Source organism: Astyanax mexicanus, chromosome 15 (genome assembly GCF_023375975.1).
Source record: "Astyanax mexicanus isolate ESR-SI-001 chromosome 15, AstMex3_surface, whole genome shotgun sequence".
NCBI classification, from domain to species: Eukaryota; Metazoa; Chordata; class Actinopteri; order Characiformes; family Acestrorhamphidae; genus Astyanax; species Astyanax mexicanus.
The window spans coordinates 36,452,578-36,478,334 of NC_064422.1; the positions used below are offsets into that span (position 1 = coordinate 36,452,578).

General features: G+C 35.9%; 1 protein-coding gene across 2 annotated transcripts in view; it reads right to left on the reverse strand.

Annotated features, from left to right (window-relative positions):
• LOC103028344 (cadherin-18) overlaps positions 1-25,757 on the reverse strand; it is a 379,608-nt gene that overhangs the window by 64,897 nt on the left and 288,954 nt on the right. For both annotated transcript variants that reach the window (XM_049464277.1, XM_049464276.1), the window contains 3 exons: positions 7,037-7,204; positions 3,785-3,972; positions 902-1,155 (listed from right to left, as the gene is read on the reverse strand). In XM_049464277.1, the coding sequence (XP_049320234.1) occupies positions 902-1,155; positions 3,785-3,972; positions 7,037-7,204 (610 nt within the window). The remainder of the gene's footprint in view (positions 1-901; positions 1,156-3,784; positions 3,973-7,036; positions 7,205-25,757) is intronic.

Genomic DNA, 25,757 nt, shown 5'->3' on the forward strand with positions numbered 1-25,757 from the left:
GTCCCTTCCACACCAAGCTCTAACGGAGGTTCTCAGGTCAACAACTACACTACCCAGAATGCACCACCCGCTGACATCACGCACTCACCTGATCACGTGACACCTCACCTGCTTCCTCCAGGAAGTCCCGAATACTGATTACTGGCACTATAAAGGTGCATGCCAAACAGACTACCACGCCGCGTATTGTAGGTTCTCCTCTTTACAAAGCGTTCTATATCTCTTGTCTCAGTTTACTTTGTGTATGACCTTGCTTTTGTTTTCTCGACGCCGATTATTGCCTTTGCCTCTGATACTGGATTGTTTGTGTATTACCTGGACTGTGTTTTCACTACTGCCTCTTGGATTACCTCTGATACTGGATTGCTCGTGTATGAACTCTGGACTGGTTATCGTTTCTGGTATGGTTTTGCCTTCATTACTCTGTTTACTGGTGATCACCCATTTATCTGTATCGACTCTGATTACATCTGTTTATTCTTATAATAAACACATTTTGATTTTATCAGTATCTGCACGTGTCTGCCATTCTGTACATACCATGACACCCACCTCATAAAAAAATATTGATTTCCTGCACAAAGGCACATTTTCATCTCACAACACAAAAACCTGGATCAACATCAACTAATCCTAATTTTGGCATGCTGTATTCAAGCAATTGTAAATAATAAGATACGAAAGATCCAGTTTTGTGTGAGTAGGGAAACGTGTTTGTTAATAAAATGTAAGCATGTTTAAAACATGTTTATTGAATGCATATTGTGTGATGACAACATTGGAAATATATGAACAGTGTATTCCACAGCAGACAGATGTTGTGTTAAACATATTTAGAGTTTAAAAATGTGACTACAGATTGGACAAAAGCATGTAAATAGAATTATCCTCTATATCTTACCTGACTGGGCTGTTCTTGCTGTCTGGATCCTGTGCTGTTACCGCTCCCACCTCTGTTCCGATCTTGGCGTTCTCATAGACATCCATAATATAGTAATCCATAGAGAAAACTGGAGGTTCATCTACATCCCCAACCGTTATCTTCAGAGTGGCATCATCCTTAAAAGATCCCAGGTATGAAAAGCGAGAGTCCAGGTGTGTGTTTTCCGCTGCGATGTGCAATGTGTACTGTCTCTTCTTTTCATAATTAAGAGGCTGGAAAGATAAGAAAAGAGAATTAGGTTCCAATCATTCAAATGAAGACCTGCGTTGGGTGTACAGGCAAAGGCAGCACAATTATTAGAGCATGGACTATTGTATTTTCTGATGTAATAAATGCAATTATTTTGTTAATCTCCAGTGTGGCTAGCTTGGAACAAAAGTAAAAGTTCACACAGGAAGTGTTCACAAAGTTTTCTTACTGGATTCTAATTGGAAATTACTTCAGACCTCAGCATAATTACTCGACTGTGGGCTGTGTGGGTTGGCTGCAGCCTTTTTCCTTTTTTTTTTTTTTCCACCGAATTCTGTGACGCTTTTAAGTCTCTGGTCAGCCATAGGGTTGCATCACATTAAAGCAGAATTGGATGCAGTTGAGCAAATGTGTCGAGTTCAATGGATTTCCTTCTCTTCTTCAGCACAAAGGTGAAAGAGTCTTCTGGATGAGGTCTTGTCAATATGACCTCCAACCTCCGTTGGCAAGGTCTCCGCCACGACTGAAAGGCTGAGATTGCTTTTTGGATGAGCTCCATGTTCGATACACTCAGATATGAACCTTGACCCAAAGAGATGATGCTACTACAGAAGATACGGGTGCAGCGGTGATATTAGCTTTTATTACAAACTTTACTCAAGAGTAAAACACACTGAACTTCAACCTTAGAGCAAAAAACACAAGCTTAACCAGACATGTGTCTGTGTCTACGTTCACACAGCAGGTAAAAGTGGCCCAAATCAAATTCTTTCCATCATTTACAGGGGTTGGACAATGAAACTGAAACACCTGGTTTTAGACCACAATAATTTATTGTGGTGACGGACAGTTCTGGTGGAAACAGGAGAGTTGAGGTGCACATTGAATTCTGCCGTGATTTGATCAGCCGTGGTTTTTTGTTTGTCGGATACAATCCAGGTTAGCACCCGAACATCCCTTTCAGACAGCTTCCTCTTACAGCATCCACAGTTAATCCTGTTTGATGTGGTTTGTCCTTCTTGGTGGTTAATGCTGACATTTCCCTGGATACCGTGGCTCTTGATACATCACAAGGACTTGCTGTCTTGGTCACAGATGTGCCAGCAAGACGTGCACCAACAATTTGTCCTCTTTTGAACTCTGGTATGTCACCCATAATGTTGTGTGCATTGCAATATTTTGAACCAAACTGTGCTTTTACCCTGCTAATTGAACCTTCACACTCTGCTCTTACTGGTGCAATGTGCAGTTAATGAAGATTGACCACCGGGCTGCTCCAGTTTAGCCATGAAACCTCCCACACTTAAATGACAGGTGTTTCAGTTTCAGACAGGTGTTTTTAATCAAATGGCCAAATGCAGCCACTGCATGATGTGATTATGGTGTCAAAGGAAAATAAATAAAAAAACTTAAACTGAAGTTTTAAAGAACCCAAACATGTAACATGCAATTTTTACATTGAGGTTGAACATATTATTGGATATTGGATGAAATAATTTAAGACCTATTGGTACTTTTGGCAGTGTGGGCAGTGTGCCAAGTCCTGCTGGAAAATGAAATCCACATCTCCATAAAAGTTGTCAGCAGCGGGAAGCATGAAGTGCTGTGAAATCCCCTGGTAGAAGCTGCATTGACTTTAAGACGATTAACACCAGCAGATGACATGTCTCTACAAACCATCACTGACCGTCAGAAAGTTTTACATTTTATTTGGAAATTAAGGAACCAGAGTCTGGAGGAAGAGTGGAGAGACACACAGTCCAAGCTGCTTGAGGTCTAGTGTGAAGTTTCCACCAATCAGTGATGGTTTGGAGAGACATGTCATCTGCTGGTGTTGATCCACTGTGTTTTATTATCAAGTCTAAAGTCAGTGCAGTTTTGTTTTCCCACAAAATCTTACAGCACTTCATGTTTCCCCCAGCTGACAACTTTAATGGAGATGTGGATTTCATTTTCCAGCAGGACTTGGCACACTGGCCACACTGCCAAAAGTACCAATTGGTCTTACATAGTATTTTAATTTTCTGAGACACTGATTTTTGCGTTTTCATTGGCTGTAAGCCATAATAATCAAAACAATAAAAGAAATAAATGCTTAAAATAGATCACACTGTATGTTATACATCTATATAATGTATGAGTTTCACATTTTGAACTGCATTACTGAGATAAAGTAACTTGATGTTAAAATGATGTTAATTTTTTTTTTATATAGACTAGTATGTGTCTCATAATAAAAATTTAGTGTGGACAACCTAAAATATACATCAGATTTTCTGGAAAAAAAAAAATCTAATTTGGGTCACTTTTAACTGCTGTGTGAATATGTCAGACACCTATGTCTGTGTCTGAATCTAGCTTCAGTATGACCATTAAAAAAACTGAATTACAAATTATATTAAATACAAGCGCACAAAAATAGCAGTCATTACACTGACAGCAGCAGAAAACAGCTCATGCTCATAATCACATATATAATCATCTTTTGTTTCACCTCTGAATGCTGTGCTGCTTTCTACAGAAAGGAAAGAAAGAAAGAAAGAAAGAAAGAAAGAAAGAAAGAAAGAAAGAAAGAAAGAAAGAAAGAAAGAAAGAAAGAAAGAAAGAAAGAAAGAAAGAAAGAAAGTGAAGGATGGTTTTATAACCAGGTACCTTTCTCAGACTAATGATGCCTTCTCTGGTGTCTTTGTCTGTAGCAATAGAGAACATGTTGGCTCCCTCAGGGTTGAGAATACTGTATTTGATCTCAGCGTTGACCCCAATGTCCTCGTCATTGGCTTTGATCTTCCCCACTGGCTTCCCAACTTGAGCTGACTCGGATACATACACCTGGTAGTTCTCTGCAGATACACAAATATTTATATATATATATATATATATATATATATATATATATATATATATATATATATATATATATATATATATATATATACATCAAATGAAGTGACATACTCTCAGACACTCACAGAAAATGAAATGAAACACATTAGTTGCTGTAGATTTCTTGTAATGAGCCTGTTATAATAATATTTAAGGATTATTCCACATGTTTATACTTGAGCCCTGTTCAGACAAGATTAATTGTAGCTAGGGAGGTGGGTAATCAATTTTTACTATATTTTTACTACTGCGAAATCTGATTGGCTTTTAGATTTACACACTATCATCACTTTCAAAAACATATGATTAAAACCAATATTAAGTAAAAAGTCTCTAGTCTTTAGGCTTTTCTTAGCCAGCTTTATAAGGTAATGTCACCTGGAATTCAGGCTTTCAGTTAACAGCTGTGCTGAACTTGTCAAGTTGTAAAGTTGTGAAGAGGTAGAGTTACAGGTATACAGTGAATAGCTCTATTTGAGTGATGTTCTAATCCAGATTATGGCAAGAACTACTCAACTAAGTAAAACAACAACAAAAAAAAACTTTTAAAAATGAAGGTCAGTCAATATGAAACGTTTCATGAGCTTTGAAAGTATCTTCATGTGCAGTCGGAAATAAACATCAAAAACATTATGATGAAACTGGCTCTCATCAGGGCCACCCAAGGAAAGAAAGAGCAAGAGTTACCTCGGTTGCACAGGATAAGTTCCCCTTATTTTCAGCAAATGGGGGACACACCCAGTATGCAAATATATGGTGCCAGACGCCAATGGAAAAGCGCTATTAAAGAGTTAATAAAGAGTAATTATAAGTTGGTTTAACTCAAATATCTCCGTTTGAATGTATTTTTTTGTGCCCACAAATGTTAAGTTAACTCAAAATAGTTGAGTAATGTTTACAGATATCCAATTTTATGTATTAGAGACTTAATTTATTTGAGTTCAATCTATGTATGGGTTTATAGTGTAGGTCCCTGTACATACTGCATGTCATTGTATAAATTAATAAATGCAAAGAGGTTATATGATTTTATCTGATGCCTCAGCAGTGAATTCCTATTTCTGCAAACATCAGATTACTTTATTATAACTGACAAAAAAAATACATTTGTAGCACACAACGGCCATCTTTGCTCTTCATGCATTCTGTTCAGACATCTGCTCTCCAGTAGCTAATGATCAAAAATGGAACTTCAGAGTTCCAATGATGTGATGAGTCACAATTTAATGAGATGGCATCCATACAAGAGAAAGAGAAGGGGATATTTTAATTTCTAATGAGACATATTACAATGTCTAATGGCTCTTAAAATACATCCAAAATATATTTAAAAGATCATAGCTTCCAAAAGAAGATGTCTAGGAGATCATAACTTACTCTGATATTAATAGCAGTAGTAGTTTGGCATATTGGATATTTTATTAAGCTACGTTTTGCACTAAGCTGCAATAAGCAAAATAGGCTGACAAACAAATGAGATGCTGCAACAATAGGCAGAAAAATACTGTATTTGTAATATGTGGAGCTGGGGAACACTGTTTAAACAAGATATAGGGGGTTTAAAATGTTCTTTAGTTCTTTAAGTAAAAGGTTCTTTATAGATACAAAGTTAACACTTTATAATAAGAACACATAAACAGTTCTTTAACTAATTAGTAGTTAACAATAGTTAAGATATTATTAGTCATAATAACACTTTTTTAAAAAAATTATGTATCCATTCATAATTATCATTACAATATTCGTAAGCATCAGAATTTAGTAATATCTTAACTAGTGCAAATTAATTAATATTTGTGACATTAATTAACCTTTTAACAACTTTTTACTACTGCTGCAAGTACTATTAATTGTGAACCTTTTTGTATTAAGTATTAAGAACCACAAAATAATCAAACAACCATTTAAATCCTTAAATGGTGGTGTAGATTATTAAAAATATATATTTTAATGTATTACGGTTTCTGAGGCTGGTAACTCTGATTAACTCATCCTGTTCAACAGAGGTACAGTAAATCCTGATCTTCCTTTTCTGGAAAGGTCCTGATGAGAGCCAGTTTCATCACAACACCTTTGATGGTCTTTATGACTGTACCTGAGGATTTTTTTTTACAGATTGCCTTCCCTTTATTTTTAAAAGTAATCTTATTTTTATTATTTGAGTAATTCTTGCAATAATATGCATTAGAACATTGCTCAATAAACACTTAATATTAGATTAATAAATAGTTGAGTATTGAGTATGAACCCTGTATTCATAATGAATGCAAATGTTTTTATGCCTCACTGTAATTTCTTATAAAGCATTATGAGTGCTCTTTACTGGCTTTAAGTTAAGTGTGTTTTAAACGTGTAAACAAGTAAATGTTATTATGCCTTACTGTAGGCATTGAAAAAAACACTTTTCGCTTAAAGTCAGTAATGACTGTATATAAGGCTTTATAATGTGTTACACACTTTTTTAAAAGCTTAATTTGAGAAATCATTGCTGGATATTATAAGGAATTATACCAACATATACCAAATCTGTACTTATGAACAGATATTCTAAGGCATTATAAGCCCTTTCTTTATAATCCCTTACACTTGTAGTTTATAATGTGTTATGAATGTCGCTGTAAGTACTTATGAGTTATTTTACAGGCTTATTACAGTCAGTATAAGGTATTATGTATGGCATATAAGATATTATAAATGCATTCATAAGGCATTATGAATACAGGGTTCATAGGAAGTGTTACCAATAAAGTATAGAAGTCTACAGTAAGTAGGAACAAGAGAAGGCAGCAATGCAATTAACAGCCTGTTGTTAATGGTAATTTTACACAGACTACAACAAGGAATCTGCCTCCTCCCTGTAATAAATGACCTCACTCTGCTCATATCCAATGATATAGAGAAATTATATCCCACTTAGTGATCGATAACCAAGGGAAAAACATCCCGCTGTATCAGTTCACATTGACCGAGTCGTAACTGAAGGAAGGCATTAATAAAAGATCACAGTGCAGAGTTACTCACTTTGGGGGAACTTGGGTGGGTTATCATTGACGTCAGTGAGGGTGATGTTCACTGTGGTGGAGCCAGACAAGCCCCCCACTTGCCCCGCCATGTCTTTGGCTTGGATGACCACGGCGTAGTGCTCTTTCGCTTCTCGATCCATGTCGCCCAGTGCTGTTCTGATTATCCCTGGAGAGAGAAAAAAAGAGAAACAGCAGGAAAATATTAGATATAATACAGATATTTACAGTAATTTGTGTTAAATTGAGCGTATCTCAGTTTCGGACTCATTATACAGTTTTCTCTGTATTTTGCTTAGGATGTTTGTGTGGGGTTATACACCAAAATTTCAGAATTATACAGGCTGTTTTTGCTGTCTCTGTTCGTGTAAGTTTAAGACCCAAAAATGACCTCTGTTCTGATTGGCCTGCCTAATTGACTTCCCCTTCCCATTTCCAACCCTGGGCTGCCAGGTAAAGAACACAACAGCATGCAAACAATGTACTGCAGCCATCGTTTTTTTTTCTTTCTCTTAACCCTTGTGTGGTGTTCGGGTCTGTGGGACCCGTTTTCATTTTTCATCAAATGATACTAAAAAATATTTTTTCTAACTCAAACTCATTGGCATTGGCTCATTTTTTGTGAGAAACATATATCAAAACACATTTTCGATAAACACACACTGTACACCCACACCTACACATTTATATTACATACAGTATGTTTGGCCAAGGGCTAATAAACATTGCTTCATTTGTAAATTTAAAACTAAACAAATTTTCTACTCATATCTTGAGTTAAATTCCTTTTCTTTTACATTTTATTAAAAAACGAATAAAAAAAGAGTAGCACTTTTTGAAAGAAATGTAACATAAAAAAAGGTAAAGGGCAAATATTTACCATGTAAGCTGTTTATATTGCTTGCAATTTAGGTGAAGCAAGCATGTGTAAAGCATTTTAATGTAAAATTGCTTAATTTTGCCGAATTAAATACAAGTAACAAAATAAACGAGTAACAAAAAATATGAACACCAGGGTTAAACAGGTAATCACTGAGCTTCAGTAAGGTTTGTTAACTATAGCTGGTTAATTTATCACCACTTACATATAGACGGGCATTTTAATTCATTCCAACCTTCGAGTGAATCATAGTTATATGTACAGCTGGATTATTAAGGAAGCCAGTGTTTAAGAAAGCTAGCTAAAGTGATCTGAACTATGCTGGATGGAGCAACATCATTGCTGAGGGCTCTTTACTCCTACTCCAAACCATCGTTGATCATCAATAAATTTTGCATTTTATTTAGAAATCAAGAGACCAGAGTCTGGAGGAAGAGTGAGGAGAGACACAGTCCAAACTGCTTGAGGTCTAGTGTGACGTTTCCACCAATCAGTGATGGTTTGGAGAGACATCTTACAGCACTTCATGCTTCCCTCTGCTGCTCGTCAACTTTTATGGAGATCCAGATTTCATTTTCCAGCAGGACTTGGCACACTGCCCACACTGCCAAAAGTACCAATTGGTCTTATATAATATTCTAACTTTCTGAGATACTGTTTTTTTATTGGCTGTAAGCCATAATTACAGTAAAACAATACAATAAATACACATTTAAAATAGATCACTCTGTGTGTAATACATCTATATAATATATGAGTTTCACATTTTTAACTGAATTACCGAAATTAAGTAACTTTGGTACCACTTTAAAATAAGACTACCTTTACAAAGGGTTTATAAATGGTTTACAATTAGTTTATTAATGGTTTCTAATTAGGTTGTAAATGCCTTAAAAATAGTTAATGATAATTAATCAGTTATAACACATACGTAGAAAGGGCAACGTTCTATAGATGGCTGTGGGTTCACTATTGGAAAACAACAGGTCACTGTTGCCCTTTTTACATATGTGTTATAACTGATTAATAAACCATTTATAACCCCTTTAAAAAGGTAGTCTTATTTTAAAGTATCATAACTTTTAAGTAATACAATTTTTTTAGATGTACCTGTATATGGAGTAGTACAGAAAATTGATTGAATGTATGTTTTTTTATTTATACTTGCTAGGTTTAATGTTTTATGCATTTTAAACTAAACTGCACTGCATTCGCCACCACCACCAGGTTTAAATATCCATTCCTATAATCATTCTTTTTAAAGTACACTAGTTTGTTTTTCAAGGGCCTTGTGAAAAAAGGAATTGTCCAGTCTGACAGCTTATATAACACACACACACAAAACACACAAACACACAGCCTAGATAACACACACTTTAAGCTTCCAGTGTGCTCTCCGTCTTGATTCTCAAGTTCTCGCTCTGCCAAGGTCATTATTTCTCTACTTTCATTAAATTTCAAATGACTGTACAACCTTGGAGGACCATGAACACAACCTTCCACAATACTCATTCTATCATATTTACCATTGTAGCACACTACACACACACACACACACACACACATGGCCATTCATTACAGCATTATCTAAGAGATAGACTGTTTAGTTTCGTTCTCTCCACTAAGGTTTTCCTTTTCTGGCTCTTGCTCAAAAGACACAAAGCATATACTTACACAGCCTGAGTCTACTCTCAGCTTATATAGAGTTTATACAGAGTGTATATATACATCCTAGAAGCCCACTTAAAATTTTAATTTACATTAAATATGCAACAAAAATTACAAATAAAAAAATGATAAGATATTTAACCCTCCTGTTATGTTTCGGGTCAATTTGACCCTTTTTAAAGTTTGAAGATCTAGGAAAAATAGTTAAAAGTATTTTTTCATCATGAAACATCTTCTGCTTGCCTTAATTAGTGTAATCAACATATAATATGAAAATGGTTCATCTCACATATTTGCAACCAGCCCCTGCAAAAACTATAAAAACTAAAACTAAATTGCAATCTTATGTTTCAATGTTTAATGTAAAACTATTGTTTTATATGTTGGTCTTTCAAGTAAAAAAAAAGTATTGAAACTTTAAAAAAAGTTTGAACAAGATTTTTTTTTTTTTTATTCCCTGGTGAGGAACACCATACTGCACTTAAAATTGGTTGTATTGATAATAATTAGCAATGGAGTTAGTAATAAAATATTCACACTACTTATTTGGATTTTTTCAGGCATCTTTTGGATAAATAAACATGCACCAGGTCAAATTGACCCGGGAAAACAATTGCTGTTCCTGACAAGTGAACATAATAAGAGGGTTAAATATCTGGCATTATCAGAATCCTGTGCCTTTTGGTCCTGGATGACAGAGAGCACAGACTATTGTTGACCCCTAAATTCTAAAAAAAAATAAAAACCATCAAATATTGTAAAAATCTGTGTTATTTAGCTATTAAAAAAGAGTTATTCAACTGATTAAGGCAGGACTAAAGACTAGACAAAACACCTCTTAAAAGTACAAAAAGTACTTTTTTAATGTGAAGGTTAAAACTACTCTCATTAATCTTAAAACATGTTCTCTGATTTGACAAATTCTCCAACTGGCAATGAATTTGGTGGCTGAATTTGGCTATTGCTTTTCTGACTACAAGTGTCAAGTGTAAAGTTTGGTAGAGGGGGGATTATTATGGTGTTTTTCTGGAGTTAAGCTCCGCCCCTTAGTTCCAGTGAAACCCCCTTCCTTTTCAACAGCACAACTACGCAGCAATGCACAAACGAGCTCCATAAAGACATAGATGAGCAAGTTTGGTGTGGAAGAACTTGACTGGCCTGCACAGAGTCCTAAGGAAATCCTCACATATGCGCTTCTGTACGAATGGTCGAAAATTCCCATAAACACACTCCTAAACCTGGTGGAAAGCCTTCCCAGAAGAGCTGAATCTGTTATAGCTACAAAGGTAGACAGATCACATTAAAATCTTCTTTAATATGCAAATATCTACCACACAAGTCTAGATCCTAAGATAAAGTTGCGTTTATTTGCATTTTCTTCTTCATATAAATAACTGCTGCTAAATCTGAATCTAACTGTCTGTATCTAAAGCCTCATTTCCATCAGGAGTGTGTGTTAAACGGGTGTGGGGTCCAGTTAAAGCACTTCACTGTAATCACTGCAGCAGAGTGGCAGTGTGTTTAACCTCTGCTGCTATACGCTTCTGAGATGGCTCTTTATTTATTTTTTTTATTTAATTTTTAGTACATTTTCTTTCTACAGCAATTTATTTGGTTCTGTAGGCCGTTACACATGTCTGACCTGAGGTCGAACCCAGTTTGATTATTCTGATTAGCTCAGATGTTTATTTATAATTATGCAGGACAGACTGGCAACGCAGCTCTCCACACAAGCATGTAAATGAGACTGCTGAGATGTGACATAAGCTTGTAATACATACAGGACACAGCACTGGCTAATGTGTAGCAGGAATGTACAGGAATGAGCATAGAGAGAGAATTAAACAGCTTTGTTTGTTGATATTTAATCATTTAATGGTACCACTTTAAAATAAGTCTACCTTTATAAAGGGTTTATAAATGGTTTAGTTTATTAATGGTTACTAATTAGGTTGTAAATGCCTTAAAAATAATTAATAATCAGTTATAACACATATGTAGAAATGTACGTATACATGTTGTTTGCCAAATAGTGAACCCATAGCCACATAACTGATTATTAATGGTTTTTAAGGCATTTACAACCTAATTAGTAACCATTAATAAACTAATTGTAAACCATTTATAAACCCTTTATAAAAGTAGTCTTATTTTAAAGTGGTACCCATTTGATTGACTTACATACAGTGCTGTGAAAAAGTAGTTCTTCCTTTACAAATATAAAAACAGACTTTAGAGTGACTCACTCTAAAAGGCATTCAGGTGCACTTGCTGGTGTGTTTTGGGTCATCGTCCTGCTGCAGAACCCAAGTAAGCCTGAGCTTAAAGTCACAAACAGATAGCCAGACATTACCCTTCAGGATTTTCTGTTGAGAGCAGAATTCATTGTTCCATCAATTACAGCAAGTTGTCCAGGTCCTGAAGCAGCAAAACAGGCCCAGACCATCACACTACCACCACCATGTTTTACATTTAGAATTATGTTCTTTTTCTGAAAGTTAGTTTTGAGGCAGATGTAACGGGACACACGCCTTCAAAAAAGCTTTTGTCTCGTCAGTCCACAGAATACTTTGCCAAAGAAAATGGATGGATGGATGGATGAACACTATTTTTGCCCAGTCTTTTTTTTATTATTGAAAAAAATATGAACGCTGACCTTAACTGAGGCAAGTGAGCCATGATAAACGGTTTGTTGTGAGGTTATCATAGCCTGATTAGTGCAATTTTGTATAATATCAGCTAACATTTGGTCTTTATTACAGGCATTTTCACAGCCCAATGTGACAAAACATGCATTTTGAAATAAATACAGACATTTTATACAATATCACAGTATCAGATGTAGAACACAGTAAGGATTTAATAAAGATAAAGAGAATCTTCAGATACCGCTAAAATTAGACAGAGACAGAGAAACATTTTAAACCCACTCTTATTGTGTGAACATGGAAGAAAACATGATGTTGCCTCTGGGCTTTTAGGATAAAAGTGTTTCACACATTTAAACAGAGACTAATGAGAGATCTGCTACATGTGAAAGACTAAAATAATAGCATTTATTTATTTATTTACTTACTGACTTACCTATTTACTAACTAACATACTATATTACTTATTTACTGACTTATTTACTGAATTACCTAGTGTATTACTTACTGACATACGTATTTACTGACTTATTTACCGACTTATTTACTGAATTACCTAGTGTATTACTTACTGACTTACTTATTTACTGACTTATTTACTGACTTACTTATTTACTGACTTATTTACCGACTTATTTACTGAATTACCTAGTGTATTACTTACTGACTTACTTATTTACTGACTTATTTACTGACTTACTTATTTACTGACTTATTTACCGACTTATTTACTGAATTACCTAGTGTATTACTTACTGACTTACTTATTTACTGACTTATTTACTGAATTACCTAGTGCATTACTTACTATATTACTTATTTACTGACTTACTTACTATATTACTTATTTACTGACTTACTTACTATATTACGTATTTACTGACTTACTTACTATATTACTTATTTACTAACTTACTTACTATATTACTTATTTACTGACTTATTTACTGAATTACTTATATAAATTATTTCTCATCATCCTTCTGCACATCCCAACACAAACACTTCTCCACACACACACACACACACCCACATACCCACCCACACAGACACACACACACACACACACAGATCCCAGAGGCAGGGCTCAGAGCAAGTGCTGAACTTTGTACAGTATGTAGTGAGGTGAACTTGTGAACTCTTTTTTTGGCAGAACCCCCCCCCCCCCCCCCCCCCCCACACACACACACTATTTATCTAAATATTTACTTTACCTTTTTCATACTTACCTTGTAATCATACATAATATTTTATATGTAATATTAGTCATTCTTAATTTTTGGCGTGCTTATTTTCTCCTGTTCTTATCTATGATGAGTAAATATTATGTTTATTATGTTAATGACTGTTTATTGTAAAAGCTCAAAAACATTAAAAATGAGCATCACTCTCAGTGTACCTCAGAGTCAATATAAAGGTTGATTGATTGATAGATTAATAATAATCACGGTAATTCAGTGTACCACTATACTGTGTACGATAAGATAAGGCAGCCTCCACAAATCTCCATTTCTGTGCTCTACGTGTTTGATTTCATTATTGCTTGATTTGTAAGATGTATGTTGGAGACGAAATGACGAGAACAATTCCTCTGTGTGAAATGGATACGTTATCATAAAGCCCTGTCTTGATTTATCTCGCTGCAGCACAGCAGGAAAGCTTTAGTTGCCTGAGGCGGCTTTTGATGGAGGGTATTGACTGTGCGCACATCAGTGAATGCACACAGTCATTCAGCAGCGGATTACCCCAGTCTGATACTCTGCAGTCTAGGCTTTTTATTCAGTAAATACATCAGAACTAAGCAGATGCAAACAGTAAGCATAATACCAGTTCCTAATGCAATGACTGTTTCTCAGTTAAACACATTTACATAGAGCGTACGTAGAGAATAACAGTTTATCATAGAATTCAGCAACATGTAGAAGTGCATCTAAAAATAATTGAATATTATTGAAAAGTTACTTTATTACTGTAATTCAATTTAAATTGTGAAACTCAAATTATATACAATGAAACTGAAACACCTGGTTATAGACCACAATAATTTATTGTGGTGACGGACAGTTCTGGTGGAAACAGGAGAGTTGAGGTGCACATTGAATTCTGCCGTGATTTGAGCAGCCTTGGTTTTATGTTTTTTGGATACAATCCGGGTTAGCACCCGAACATCCCTTTCAGACAGCTTCCTCTTACAGCATCCACAGTTAATCCTGTTGGATGTGGTTGGTCCTTCTTGGTGGTATGCTGACATTACCCTGGATACCGTGGCTCTTGATACATCACAAGGACTTGCTGTCTTGGTCACAGATGCGACAGCAAGACGTGCATCAACAATTTGTCCTCATTTGAACTCTGGTATGTCACCCATAATGTTGTGTGCATTGCAATATTTTGAGCAAAACTGTGCTCTTACTCTGCTAATTGAACCTTCACACTCTGCTCTTACTGGTGCAATAATGTGCAATTAATGAAGATTGGCCACCAGGCTGCTCCAATTTAGCCATGAAACCTCCCACACTAAAATGACAGATGTTTCAGTTTCACTCTCCAACCCCTGTTAATGCATTACACACAGAGAAAATTAGAATACTATATATGAGCAATTGATACTTTAGACAGTGGGCAGTGTGCCAAGTCCTGCTGGAAAATGAAATCCACATCTCCATAAAAGTTGTCAGCAGAAGGAAGCATGAAGTGAAACAATTCCTCTTAAAATGGTGTAAGAATATTAATTACACTTTGCAGTACAGAAGTTTCTGATGAATTGAGTTAATCTATAGATAGATAGATAGATAATCTAATATAATCTAAATAATCTAATTCGTAAACCATTTATAAACCCTTTATAAACCCTTTATAAGGGTAGTCTTATTTTAAAGCGGCACCATCTATACTATAGTTGCTGTTTATTCGATTCGAGAAGGAGAAACATTTTAAACCCACTCTTATTGTTTGAACGTGGAAGAAAACATGATGTTGCCTCTGGGCTTTTATACCTTTAGACAGAGACAAACTGTGAGTGGATTACCACTGTCTGATACTCTGCAGTCGAGGCATTATATTCAGTAAATACATCAGAACTAAGCAGATACAAACAGCAAGCAGAAAACCAGTTCCTAATGCAGCGACTCTTTCTCAGTTAAACAGATTTACAAGTGTACACTGAGAATTACAATTCATCCTTGAGCAACGCACGTGTGTTTGGTATACAAATGATTTCTCTCTCAGAACACAGCGTGCCGATGTATCCAGCTAGTGTACAACCTCCATCTCCCAGGAGTTCCACATAGATTTGTACTTGGGCCTGTACTGTTCAGATATTAATGAGGTTGGTGGATTAACAGAAAATTGTATAACCCATTTCTATGCTGATGACACACTGATTTATTCGCCTGCCTCCTCTGTGACTCGCGCTCGGAAATTACTGGAACATTTAGCTTGATTGGGGAAAAAAAAAACGAACAGAAAAACAACAGAAAATCAAATTAATACGTATTGCAAGGTCCACTGAATGCACTGATTTGAATACGTACATGAATATTAGAATACTGACATGTGACAACAGTATATACACTGTATATACACTGGTCATGAATTGTTACCTCAGGGGATGGCTCAAGAATAACCACAGCTGTATACTATACATTGTAAGGTGCTATCTTGTGAGCGAGGATAAAAAAACTAGCCAGTAAAATCTCAAGCTATAATAATTTAGTATATATGCATGGTACTGTGTTGTTGCATGGGACCTGTAGTCTTGTTTGTCCCCCCCCCTGTCTCGTATCTCTTTTCTCTTGCTGCTGTGTGTATAGAGAGTGACTCTATAAACATACTCATAAAACATTATAATGCATTCATAAGACATTATTTATATAAATGGATAATTCATCATAGCCATGTTTATTATGCATGATGAACTGTGATTATAATGCATTAATAGCTGTGTTTATATCATGTTACTTGCCACTACCAAGAAACTCAGTTCCAGCTTGTAGAATGTATTAGGCAATATGTGGGTGTGTCCTAAACAATGGCCTAGACAATTGTTGTATGAATTATGCCTGTACTATTTAAGAATAATGAAAAGTAAAAAAAAAAAAAAAAAAACACAGCTAAGTTACTAATCACAGCTACAGCACTCTGCTGACAGTGCTGATACGTTATATAGAGATTATATATTTGATGTAAATAGACTGCATTTACATTCCCAATTAAAACATAGGGTATGAGCTGCACAAATAACAGTGTGCTTCCTACTGCTATCTGTATGTGTATCTTTTAAAGGGTTACTTGCTTAATGATAATATAACAGGATTCCTCATATCTTTGATGATTATTGTTGGTCCAAGGCCAATATTTAGTCAAATACCACACATTCAATCAGTTTGTTTCCAGTCAAAACAGACATTAGGTACAGGTTATTAATTTTTCAGGAAATATTGCATTTCTGAGCAGATCAGATTGAACATAATCCACTTCCACAAGCAACAGCAAGGTCACCATGGAAAGTTTCCAAAACTGGGTTTAAAAATGATAAAAAAATACAGAGAAAATGGGCTGTTTTTATTAACTGACCTTTTACTTTCTTCACCAGACTTTACATGATTTTGTACATGTTGTTAAAAATTCTCATTTGTGGATATACAGATACAAGTTCTGATTTTGCTACTTATAGTTATATGTTTGAGTAAAATGAATATTGTTGTTTTATTCCAGAAATCACAGACAACATTTCTACCAAATTCCAAATCAAAATAGTGTCATTTAGAGCATTTATTTGCAGAAAATGAGAAATGTCTAAAATAACAAAAAAAGATGCCGAGCTTTTAGACCTCAAATAATGCAAAGAAAACAAGTTTATATTAATTCATTCAAGTTTTAAGAGTTCAGAAATCAATATTTGGTGGAATTACCCTGGTTTTAATCACAGTTTTCATGCAGCTTGGCATGTTCTCCTCCACCAGTCTTACACACTGCTTTTGGATAACTTTATGCTTTACTCCTGGTGCAAAAATTCAAGCAGTTCAGTTTGGTTTGATGGCTCATCCATCTTCCTCTTGATTATATTCCAGAGGTTCCCAATTTGGTTAAATTTAAGAAACTCTTCATTTTTAAATGGTCTCTTATTTTTTTTTCCAGAGCTGTGTAATATATGCATTTTGTATCTTGTCTTTATTCTTGTTTATTATTTATATAATCTTTAAATACTCATCAATCAATTAGGTTGTGTGATAGTGTGATAATGAGATATTTTATATTTATATAGATTTTGATTTAAGGTTTAAGTTTACCCAGCTGACACATGATCAACATTCAATATTGAAATACGGTTTAGATAATGTCAGTTGTAGTTTTAATGTTTCAATTAAAAAATAAATAATGTTTAATGTTAAACAAAATACTTACAAATCAACAATCAAATTTTAATTAGGAATCAACATAATGGGCAGTCCATTTTCACGTCACGATGGAGCTTGTGGATATATCTATACTAATGGGCGTGGTGGTCTGGAGATGAAAGTGTGTTCAGGTAAACTTCTGGTGTATTGCTATGTTGGCATAACTCACTGAAGTGACTGAAAAGATGTCAGATGTTCATTGCTATATTGGCAGTGCTTGTTACAAACATATGAACATGTGCAAAATGCACAAAGTGCACTGATTGCAGGTTTATTGCATGTTAAGCCCAAAGCAGACCCATGAATTATGAAGCGAATTAGTATATGCCTTTTGCATGCACAAGGTGTACTTTTCCAGTCGTTACGATAGCAAAGACAGAAACACACACCCTAAATCAGGATGCACAATGTACAGTTTATGGCTCGCATATAGATTGCTACAATAGGGCGATATGTCTTTGTCTTATAAATATCAATGCTATGGTTTTATTAGCGTTCTTAGGTATTCTGTTTATATCATTAGACCATTTCAAACGTCTGTTTTTTGTGGAAACTTGAAAAATAAAATGCAAAAATAACTGTAAACTGCATGCAAATTAATTTTTGATGGTGATGGTTCTGTATATAGTAGAACAATTGTCTCTTCTAAACCCTTGGCAAACCAAATTTCCAGTTTTTAGACTGAACTATATAAAATGTAATAATAAAATTAAACATAATAATGTATAATAATGTTGTGATTCATCTTTTAACATCAAAATATAATTTTTTACATTATTTAACCTTGTAATGGCACTGATTCAACCGTGATTAAACAGTGAAATGCCAGATGGGTATGATTTCACTTGGCTAGAGATTCACTGTAAGAGTTATCTGTTAATCTATTCCCACTGCATTTCACACTGTGCCAATTAGGTTTACTTGCATAAATGTAGGACTATATTACATTTCCCTCATTATTACTTTAATCCTGTTCATTTATGCATGTCCTCCAGCCTGCAGCTTCATCTATTACTCTTGTTCTGCAATGTAAATATCCAGTCATGCCTCGGCACCTGCTGTAACCTAGACTCATAACTCATCATCAGCTCCATATGTTCTGATGGAGATGACAGGCATGTCTGGGGCGAGGTGATCTTGTCTTGGAATTATTAGAGCATCAGAAGTGGGTCAAGGAGTGAGCAGCTGTAACCCGCATTATTAACATGCAGACAGAGTGATTTTAAGTGTCACCTGCCTCACAGGAGAGAGACAGTCTAGGAGGGAGAGATGGGCACGTAGATAAGTGGAGAGAAAGATGGAAGAGATGATGAGTTGAGATGGTAATTTAGTGCAAGACAAATTTAACCAAATTATTGGACATTTTTTACAGTTTTCAACTTGCATATTAAACCATTTGGAAGATATTTTTAGCAACTTTTGGAGCAATTTTTGGAAAACAAATTAAAAAAGATTTAATTTTGGGCCTTATTTTAGTGATCTATAGTGCACAGGTCAACTGCGGATCGCACAGCTGGATTAAGGGCGTAAAAGTGTGTCTTTGGTACACGCAAAAGGCATGTACTGATTCTCTAAATTAATAATAAAGTGTGTTTTGGACGTAACATGAAATACACCAATCAGTGTGCTAGCTAACATTCCCTTTAAGAGCCAGGTGATCTCTGACTTTGGCATGTTCGTATCTTAACAGCGTGGAGCTTTTGTGTGTCTCAGCAGAGGAGACTGACCTGCGTCTTCACGCTGTGAAGGAACGCCAGCAGCTCATTTAAGGGAACAGCAAAGTTATTTTATTCTTTATTCTGTTTATTGTTGCATGGCACATCTACAGTATAGGAATGGATTCTGTTGATTGGCTGTTGTCTAGGTTCATTTCAGTCAGCAGAGCACCTGTGTTTTTCGTTGCCAAGATGGCAATACACCAGAAATTTACCTGAACACACCTCATTTCCAGACCACCACGCCCATCAGTGTAGATTTATTCTTAAACTCTGATACTATTTTAACAGTGCAGGCATAAGGTGTGAAAATAGACTGTTGATGGGGTGTAAGGTAGCAATGAGCACAGCAACGCACCATTATTAAAACCTAAATGTTTAATAATAGTGATATGATTTTTTTAAATCTTTCTGACATTTCATTACATATTTTTAACAGCATTTGTCACGGGCTGATGTTTACTATAGGATACAAAAATTAAATGTTTTACATTTTTTAGAAGTCTGTAGGTACATATATCTGTTTTGGGCCTTCTTGGCAGTTTTTCTGAGACCTTTATATTTATATCAACCCTGGTAAAAAAAAATATATATATACTTAATTGTACTTAAAATATATTGAGAAATGTCTCACAGATTAATTGCATTAATATTATGCTTTCAAAGGTTTGAAAGTAAACTTTGATCATGCTTTTTAAAAAAGTACAATATAGTGTATTTTTATTAAATATACTAATATAAATACACTTTTAGTTTAATGTAATTCAATATACTTCTAATATACTTATTTTCGACTATACTTTTGTACATTTTTAGGAAAATGTGTTAAAAACAACTGTTACAGTAGTTCACATAAAGTACAATGTATCATGTAACTTTTTAGAAAGTAAATACAATTACTACAATGATGAAATGTTTTTTTTTATATTTATATTTACATTAATATAATTAATCTGTAATTATAATTAGGAAAATATAAATATGAGTAAATTATAGGATACAGCGTTAAGTAACACATTTAAATGTCAAATGAAGAAAATAAAAAACACGCTAAAAATTGTAGTACAGTATATTAAAATATATTTTTATACCCAACGAAGTATACTAGAAGTGTAGAAGCATATTTGTACACATATTGAACATATATTCTTAGTACATTTATAATATACTCGGTGTATAATAAATAGTGATACAGTTGTAAAACTCATTAAATGTATTATAATTGTATTTTAAGCATAACTAAATATGGGGTTACATACATGAAGTAGTTTAAATGTTTAAATTTTACTATTTTACACAAATTTATGGCTACAAGTACTACAAAATGCTTGAATCTACTTTTTTCACTATTGTTTTAATACGAAAAAAAAGAAAGAAATGTATTGTAATACACACTTTGGCCATGTCATCCAGCTCTAGTTCTGAGTAAATGGATTTTTACAGTTTTATTTTGACTCTGTAAGCACACATATTCTGCACATGCCACAGCTAATGCTAAAATTAGCTATATTTCCTACATCACACGCATATTTGAACAAACATGGAACACAGCAAACCTAGAAGTAAAAGATACCCATGTTTTTCACCTGAATTCCTGCAAAAGAAAGAGAGAAGAGAGTCCGAGGCCTGTAGCTAAATCCCATTTCCCATCCTTAATGCCTTAACTCCATTTCAGCACAGCCATTATTTCTTCCCCAGTGCTACTGCTGAGAGATATTATCCCAACTGCAGCATTACTTAACCTGGCCTCCTAAGGCAACAAAGGGGCCCTGGCAGACAGCCATCCACTCCATTAAAACAACACAAAAGACTGATGATCTGACCTTTCTCTCAGTTTCCTTCTATTCTTTAGGCGAGAGGGAGAGTCTCCCCCTTTTGTCATCACTCAAGGTAATTGTTTGGTGGGCCGACGCACTTCAGGAAATACCAGAATGAACTTTGTGGGAAGTTTTGTTTGAAAACGCTTGGGTTAATTACGAGAAATAGAGTAGAGTAGAGGTGAACTGGTATGACCAGATGTGAACACGTGATTTTTATTTTTTTTTTAATATTCAAGATGATCAGTAGTTGTTGAGCCCTTGGAGGTTGAGGGGGCTTGTTGTTCAGTTATTGATGTTAAAATGTATTATTATTCAGTAGCTGCTACAAAACTGAAACCTTGAGATTACTAAATGACTATAAAATCTTACTCACACTCACTTTACAACTTAGTTTTGCAGGTTTGTATGCCAAAAGAAGAAACGTCCATCTACACAACTCCAACCTGCTGCTGAACAGAACTGAACTTGTACAGAAAACACAGCATTTTGCTTCAATCACTGTTAGATACTATCTGTGAGGTCTGCTTTTATTTATGACCACTCCACCTTAAATAGTGCAGCAATATGGAACATGTGCAAACCCCAGAGTATAGATGATGTAACATTAATTAAGGTAAAATGTGTAACTTAAATAAGAAGCTGCCTAATAAGAAGCAAACTTTAGCTTTATACAGTGTACATTGAAAATGTTTGACAACATTTGAGCATGGAAAGTTTTAAACACAGAAAGTGTTTCAGCTGCTCTAGTCGGTGTCCCCCATCACTGGTGATGCCCCAACAAAAATAGGTTAAATAGCACCATATACCCAAAGAGCAAGGACAGTTGTGCTCTCTCAGGGCTCCAGCAGCTGGAGGCAAGCTGCATGACCAGGATTCAAACCAGCGATCTCCTGAGCATAGTGGCAGCGCTTTAGATCACTGGACTACTCAATGTCATATGTGATATAAACGTTTTTTGTTCTTGGGACATTCAGATTGAGAAATTGGTCAGCGTGTCTTTGGTATCAAAAAGCACCCATTGCACGACTTGCAATGTGCAAAAGGCACAAATTAAATCTCTTAATTAATTAGCGTATCACTTGCCATTCCCTTTAAGAGCCAGGTGTGCTCTTACTTTGGTGTGTTCGTATCTTAACAGCGCAGCACTTTCCACATCTCAGCAGAGCATACTGACCTGCTTGTTCACACTGTAAGGATACGCCAGCAGGTAATTTACAGCGACAGCAATGTTATTAAATTTCTATTCTGTTCATTAATGATGTCAAAGAAGGGTATGCTTGCTCTAGTGCATCCGTGTCTGTGTAAGAAGCAGGAAGAATGAGCACTAAGTGCATGCATAGCGTACAAGCGTTGGTACGATAGGTAGGGACGGATGGCTAATGATTGTTGTCATGGTTTTAATCGGTCAGTGGAGCACCTTTGTTTTCCACCACCAAGATAGAAACACACCAGATATTTTCACTTTCAGACCACCATGTCCATCAGTGTAGATATATATTCCTAAAAAACTCCTTGCAGGTGCAAGGCATACAAATAGACTGTTGACAGTGTCTAAGAAGGTAAAAACGAACATCACGACACGCCTTGTATGATAGGTACCTTAGTGACACTATAGAATAACTCTGATGTAAGGCCTTTTTTTTTACTGATTTAAAACATGGACACTTATAAAACATTCCAAACACACGACTACTTTGCTGGTGTTCATTCAGTCTGTTTGTTTAGCTAGCGTTCCAGCTAATGTTGAAAGCATTCTCTCCACGTACAACAAGTTCACGGTCAACAGCTCTAAAAGGCCACTCTGAACTCTGCATTATCAGTAAAGCCATAGAATTCTCTCTTCACCGGTTCACCTCTGTGAATAGAAGCCTTCAGGTGGATGTGGAGTGAGGTGCAGTTAATTCTACACAGCCATTGAGAGAGAGAGACAGCTGGACTGACCTGAGGTCAGTCAGGCTGAGAGAGACTGTTAGCCTTTTGCTCACCCCTCTCTAAGTCACGGAGAAGGTGATAGCATCACTTTCTTTTTCCGTCTCCATCACGGCCTGTACATTTCTAAAGCACGACCATCTAAAGGGATTATGGGAGATTACCTTTGGCTCTTGTTCCTAGCGCCGGAGCCCCAGGCTTGGGTGTTACTTGAGCATAGGCAGTGCCCTGATGATCCTGAGGCACAGGTTCAAATGCACACTCTGTACAGAGCCTCATATGGCTTTAACCCTTAACTGCCTAGGGCATTCAGTGGTCTATGAAACAGGTTCTGCTTTTTAACCTGTTCTTTTCCCTCTGTTAACATGATTTCTCCATATAGTCATTGCATCTATACTGGCGTTGGTTGAGGATAACAGGGTAAAAATGCTCAAATATTCTTTAAATCAGACTGAGAGTCTGGAGGAAGAGTGGCGAGACACACAGTCCAAGCTGCTTGAGGTCTAGTGTGAAGTTTCCACCAATCAGTGATGGTTTGGAGAGACATGTCATCTGCAGGTGTTGGTCCACTGTGATATATCAAGTCTAGAGTCTGCACAGAATCTCTTTTTACAGCAAGCTTTATGAAGATGCAAATACAGTATATTTGAATTTTTTGAGTTTTTGGATTTTCTGAAGAAATGTAAGCCATAATCATAATCAATAAAAGAAATAAACTCTTGAAAAAGAGATGACTTTGGGCCCTATTTTAGCAATCTATAGGCAAGCCATCAATCGAGCACCATGCAGCTTGATTTAGTGCATCTCAAACATGTAAAAGGCATGTACTAATGTTTTTTTCATTAATCATGGGTGTGTTTTGGGTGTAATGTGAAATCAACCTAGAAATAATCAGTGAAATAAATCAGCATGGCACTTGCCTTTCCCTTTAAGAGTTAGGTGCACTCTGAATTTGGCGTATTGCTATTTTAATGGCACAGCACAGAAAACTGACCTGTGTGTTCAAGCTGTGAAGGTGGTAAGCAACTCATTTACGGGAACAGCAATGCTATTTTATTTTGTATTCTGTTTTTTGTGGATGTAAAAGTTGGGTTTGTGCACTGCTGCATGAAAATGTGTGTGTTTAATGCACATTGGGCTTGTGCAATGGACCTGTGTTGCCAAAATAGCAATGAATATCTGACGGTTGACTGTAGTGAGGGTCCTAATCAGTCAGTGGCACACCTGTGTTTTCCATTGCTAAGATAGCAATACACTTGAACACACCTCACTTCCAGACCACCAAGCCTGAAGATATTTTTGCTCGCTGGGGGCTTTTGTATTCTGTATATTTTATGTTTAATGTTTTGCCTGATTTTGTATTGTGATTACATTTCTGTAAGGGTGCTTTGTGACAACACCAGTTGTAAAAAAAGTGCTAGACAAATACATTTGATTTGATTTGCTCTGTTGCTATATAATTGATGCAAAAGGCAAGGCAAGGTGTGAAAATAGACTCTTGACAGGGTGTAAGCTAGCAATGAGCATCATGACACAACTTGCACAGGCTGTAAGATAGGGCCCTCTATGTTAGCTTGTGTCAGATCTATCAGCATTAATATTTTTCTTTAACAAAACCCTCACATTTTCCCTGCAGATACTCTTTTTTTCTGTGAACTACTCAGGCAGGAATCTTTAATGAGTTAAGTGTGGTACAGTGTCGGAGTCTCTAAGCGTATTACTGTACATCATAGAAGGTTAAAGCTCGCTGATGATACTCCTCATGAGTATGAGTAAGAGAAAAGAAAGAAGTCATTACTGCAATGGCAAATTGCCACTGTTTCTATTACAGCGAGAAGTCCTCCAACTCCTCCAGCTCTTACACATTCACGACGGCGACTCCAGCCTCAGCGTAAAGCTTATTCACTGCCTTTAACTGTTCGGAGCAGAAAGCAAACACTGGGTAAAATGAATCAGTTTTATTAGGTTTAGAATTGCCTGGTGGGAAGCGAGCGCTTCCCTGTGTTAAGTGGCTCCACAAATGTACTCAGATAGGCTCGATTTGTTTTTGCAGCACCGTCCCCTCCCCCGTCGCCTTCTTCATTTAGTGAGGACTTGGGGACAGTTAATATACTCAGACTTATTAGTGGCTGGGGAATGACTTGACAAACTGGCAAGCTTTTTAAAATTTGATCTGAACAGAAAGTCACACTAATCCTTCCTTTTAGAGACTTCACGATCTGTGTCACAGCAGCTTTACACTCAAGGGCTAAAAACCCCTTAAAACTCCCCGATCAGCAGCGAAATTAGCCTACTTATCAGCGTGAGTGTGTGTGTATGTGTGTGTGTGTGTGTGTGTGTGTGTGTGTGTTTGAGCTGTGTCTTTGAGAGACGGACAGGGAGAAAGAGCAATACAGTAATACAAGAGAGGGAGAGAGAGAGAAAGAGTGAGAAAGAGAGAGAGAGTGAAAGAGAGGGAGAGAGAGAGAAAGAGTGAGAAAGAGAGAGAGAGTGAAAGAGAGAGAGAGAGAATGGGGTTAAACTGAATGATGGCTCTAAACTAATATCACAATATTTCAGGGTATTTTTGCGCTAATAACATTCTAACCAATATAACATACTGAAAATTATGGTACCACCTTAAAATAAGACAACCTTTATAAAGGGTTTATAAATAGTTTACA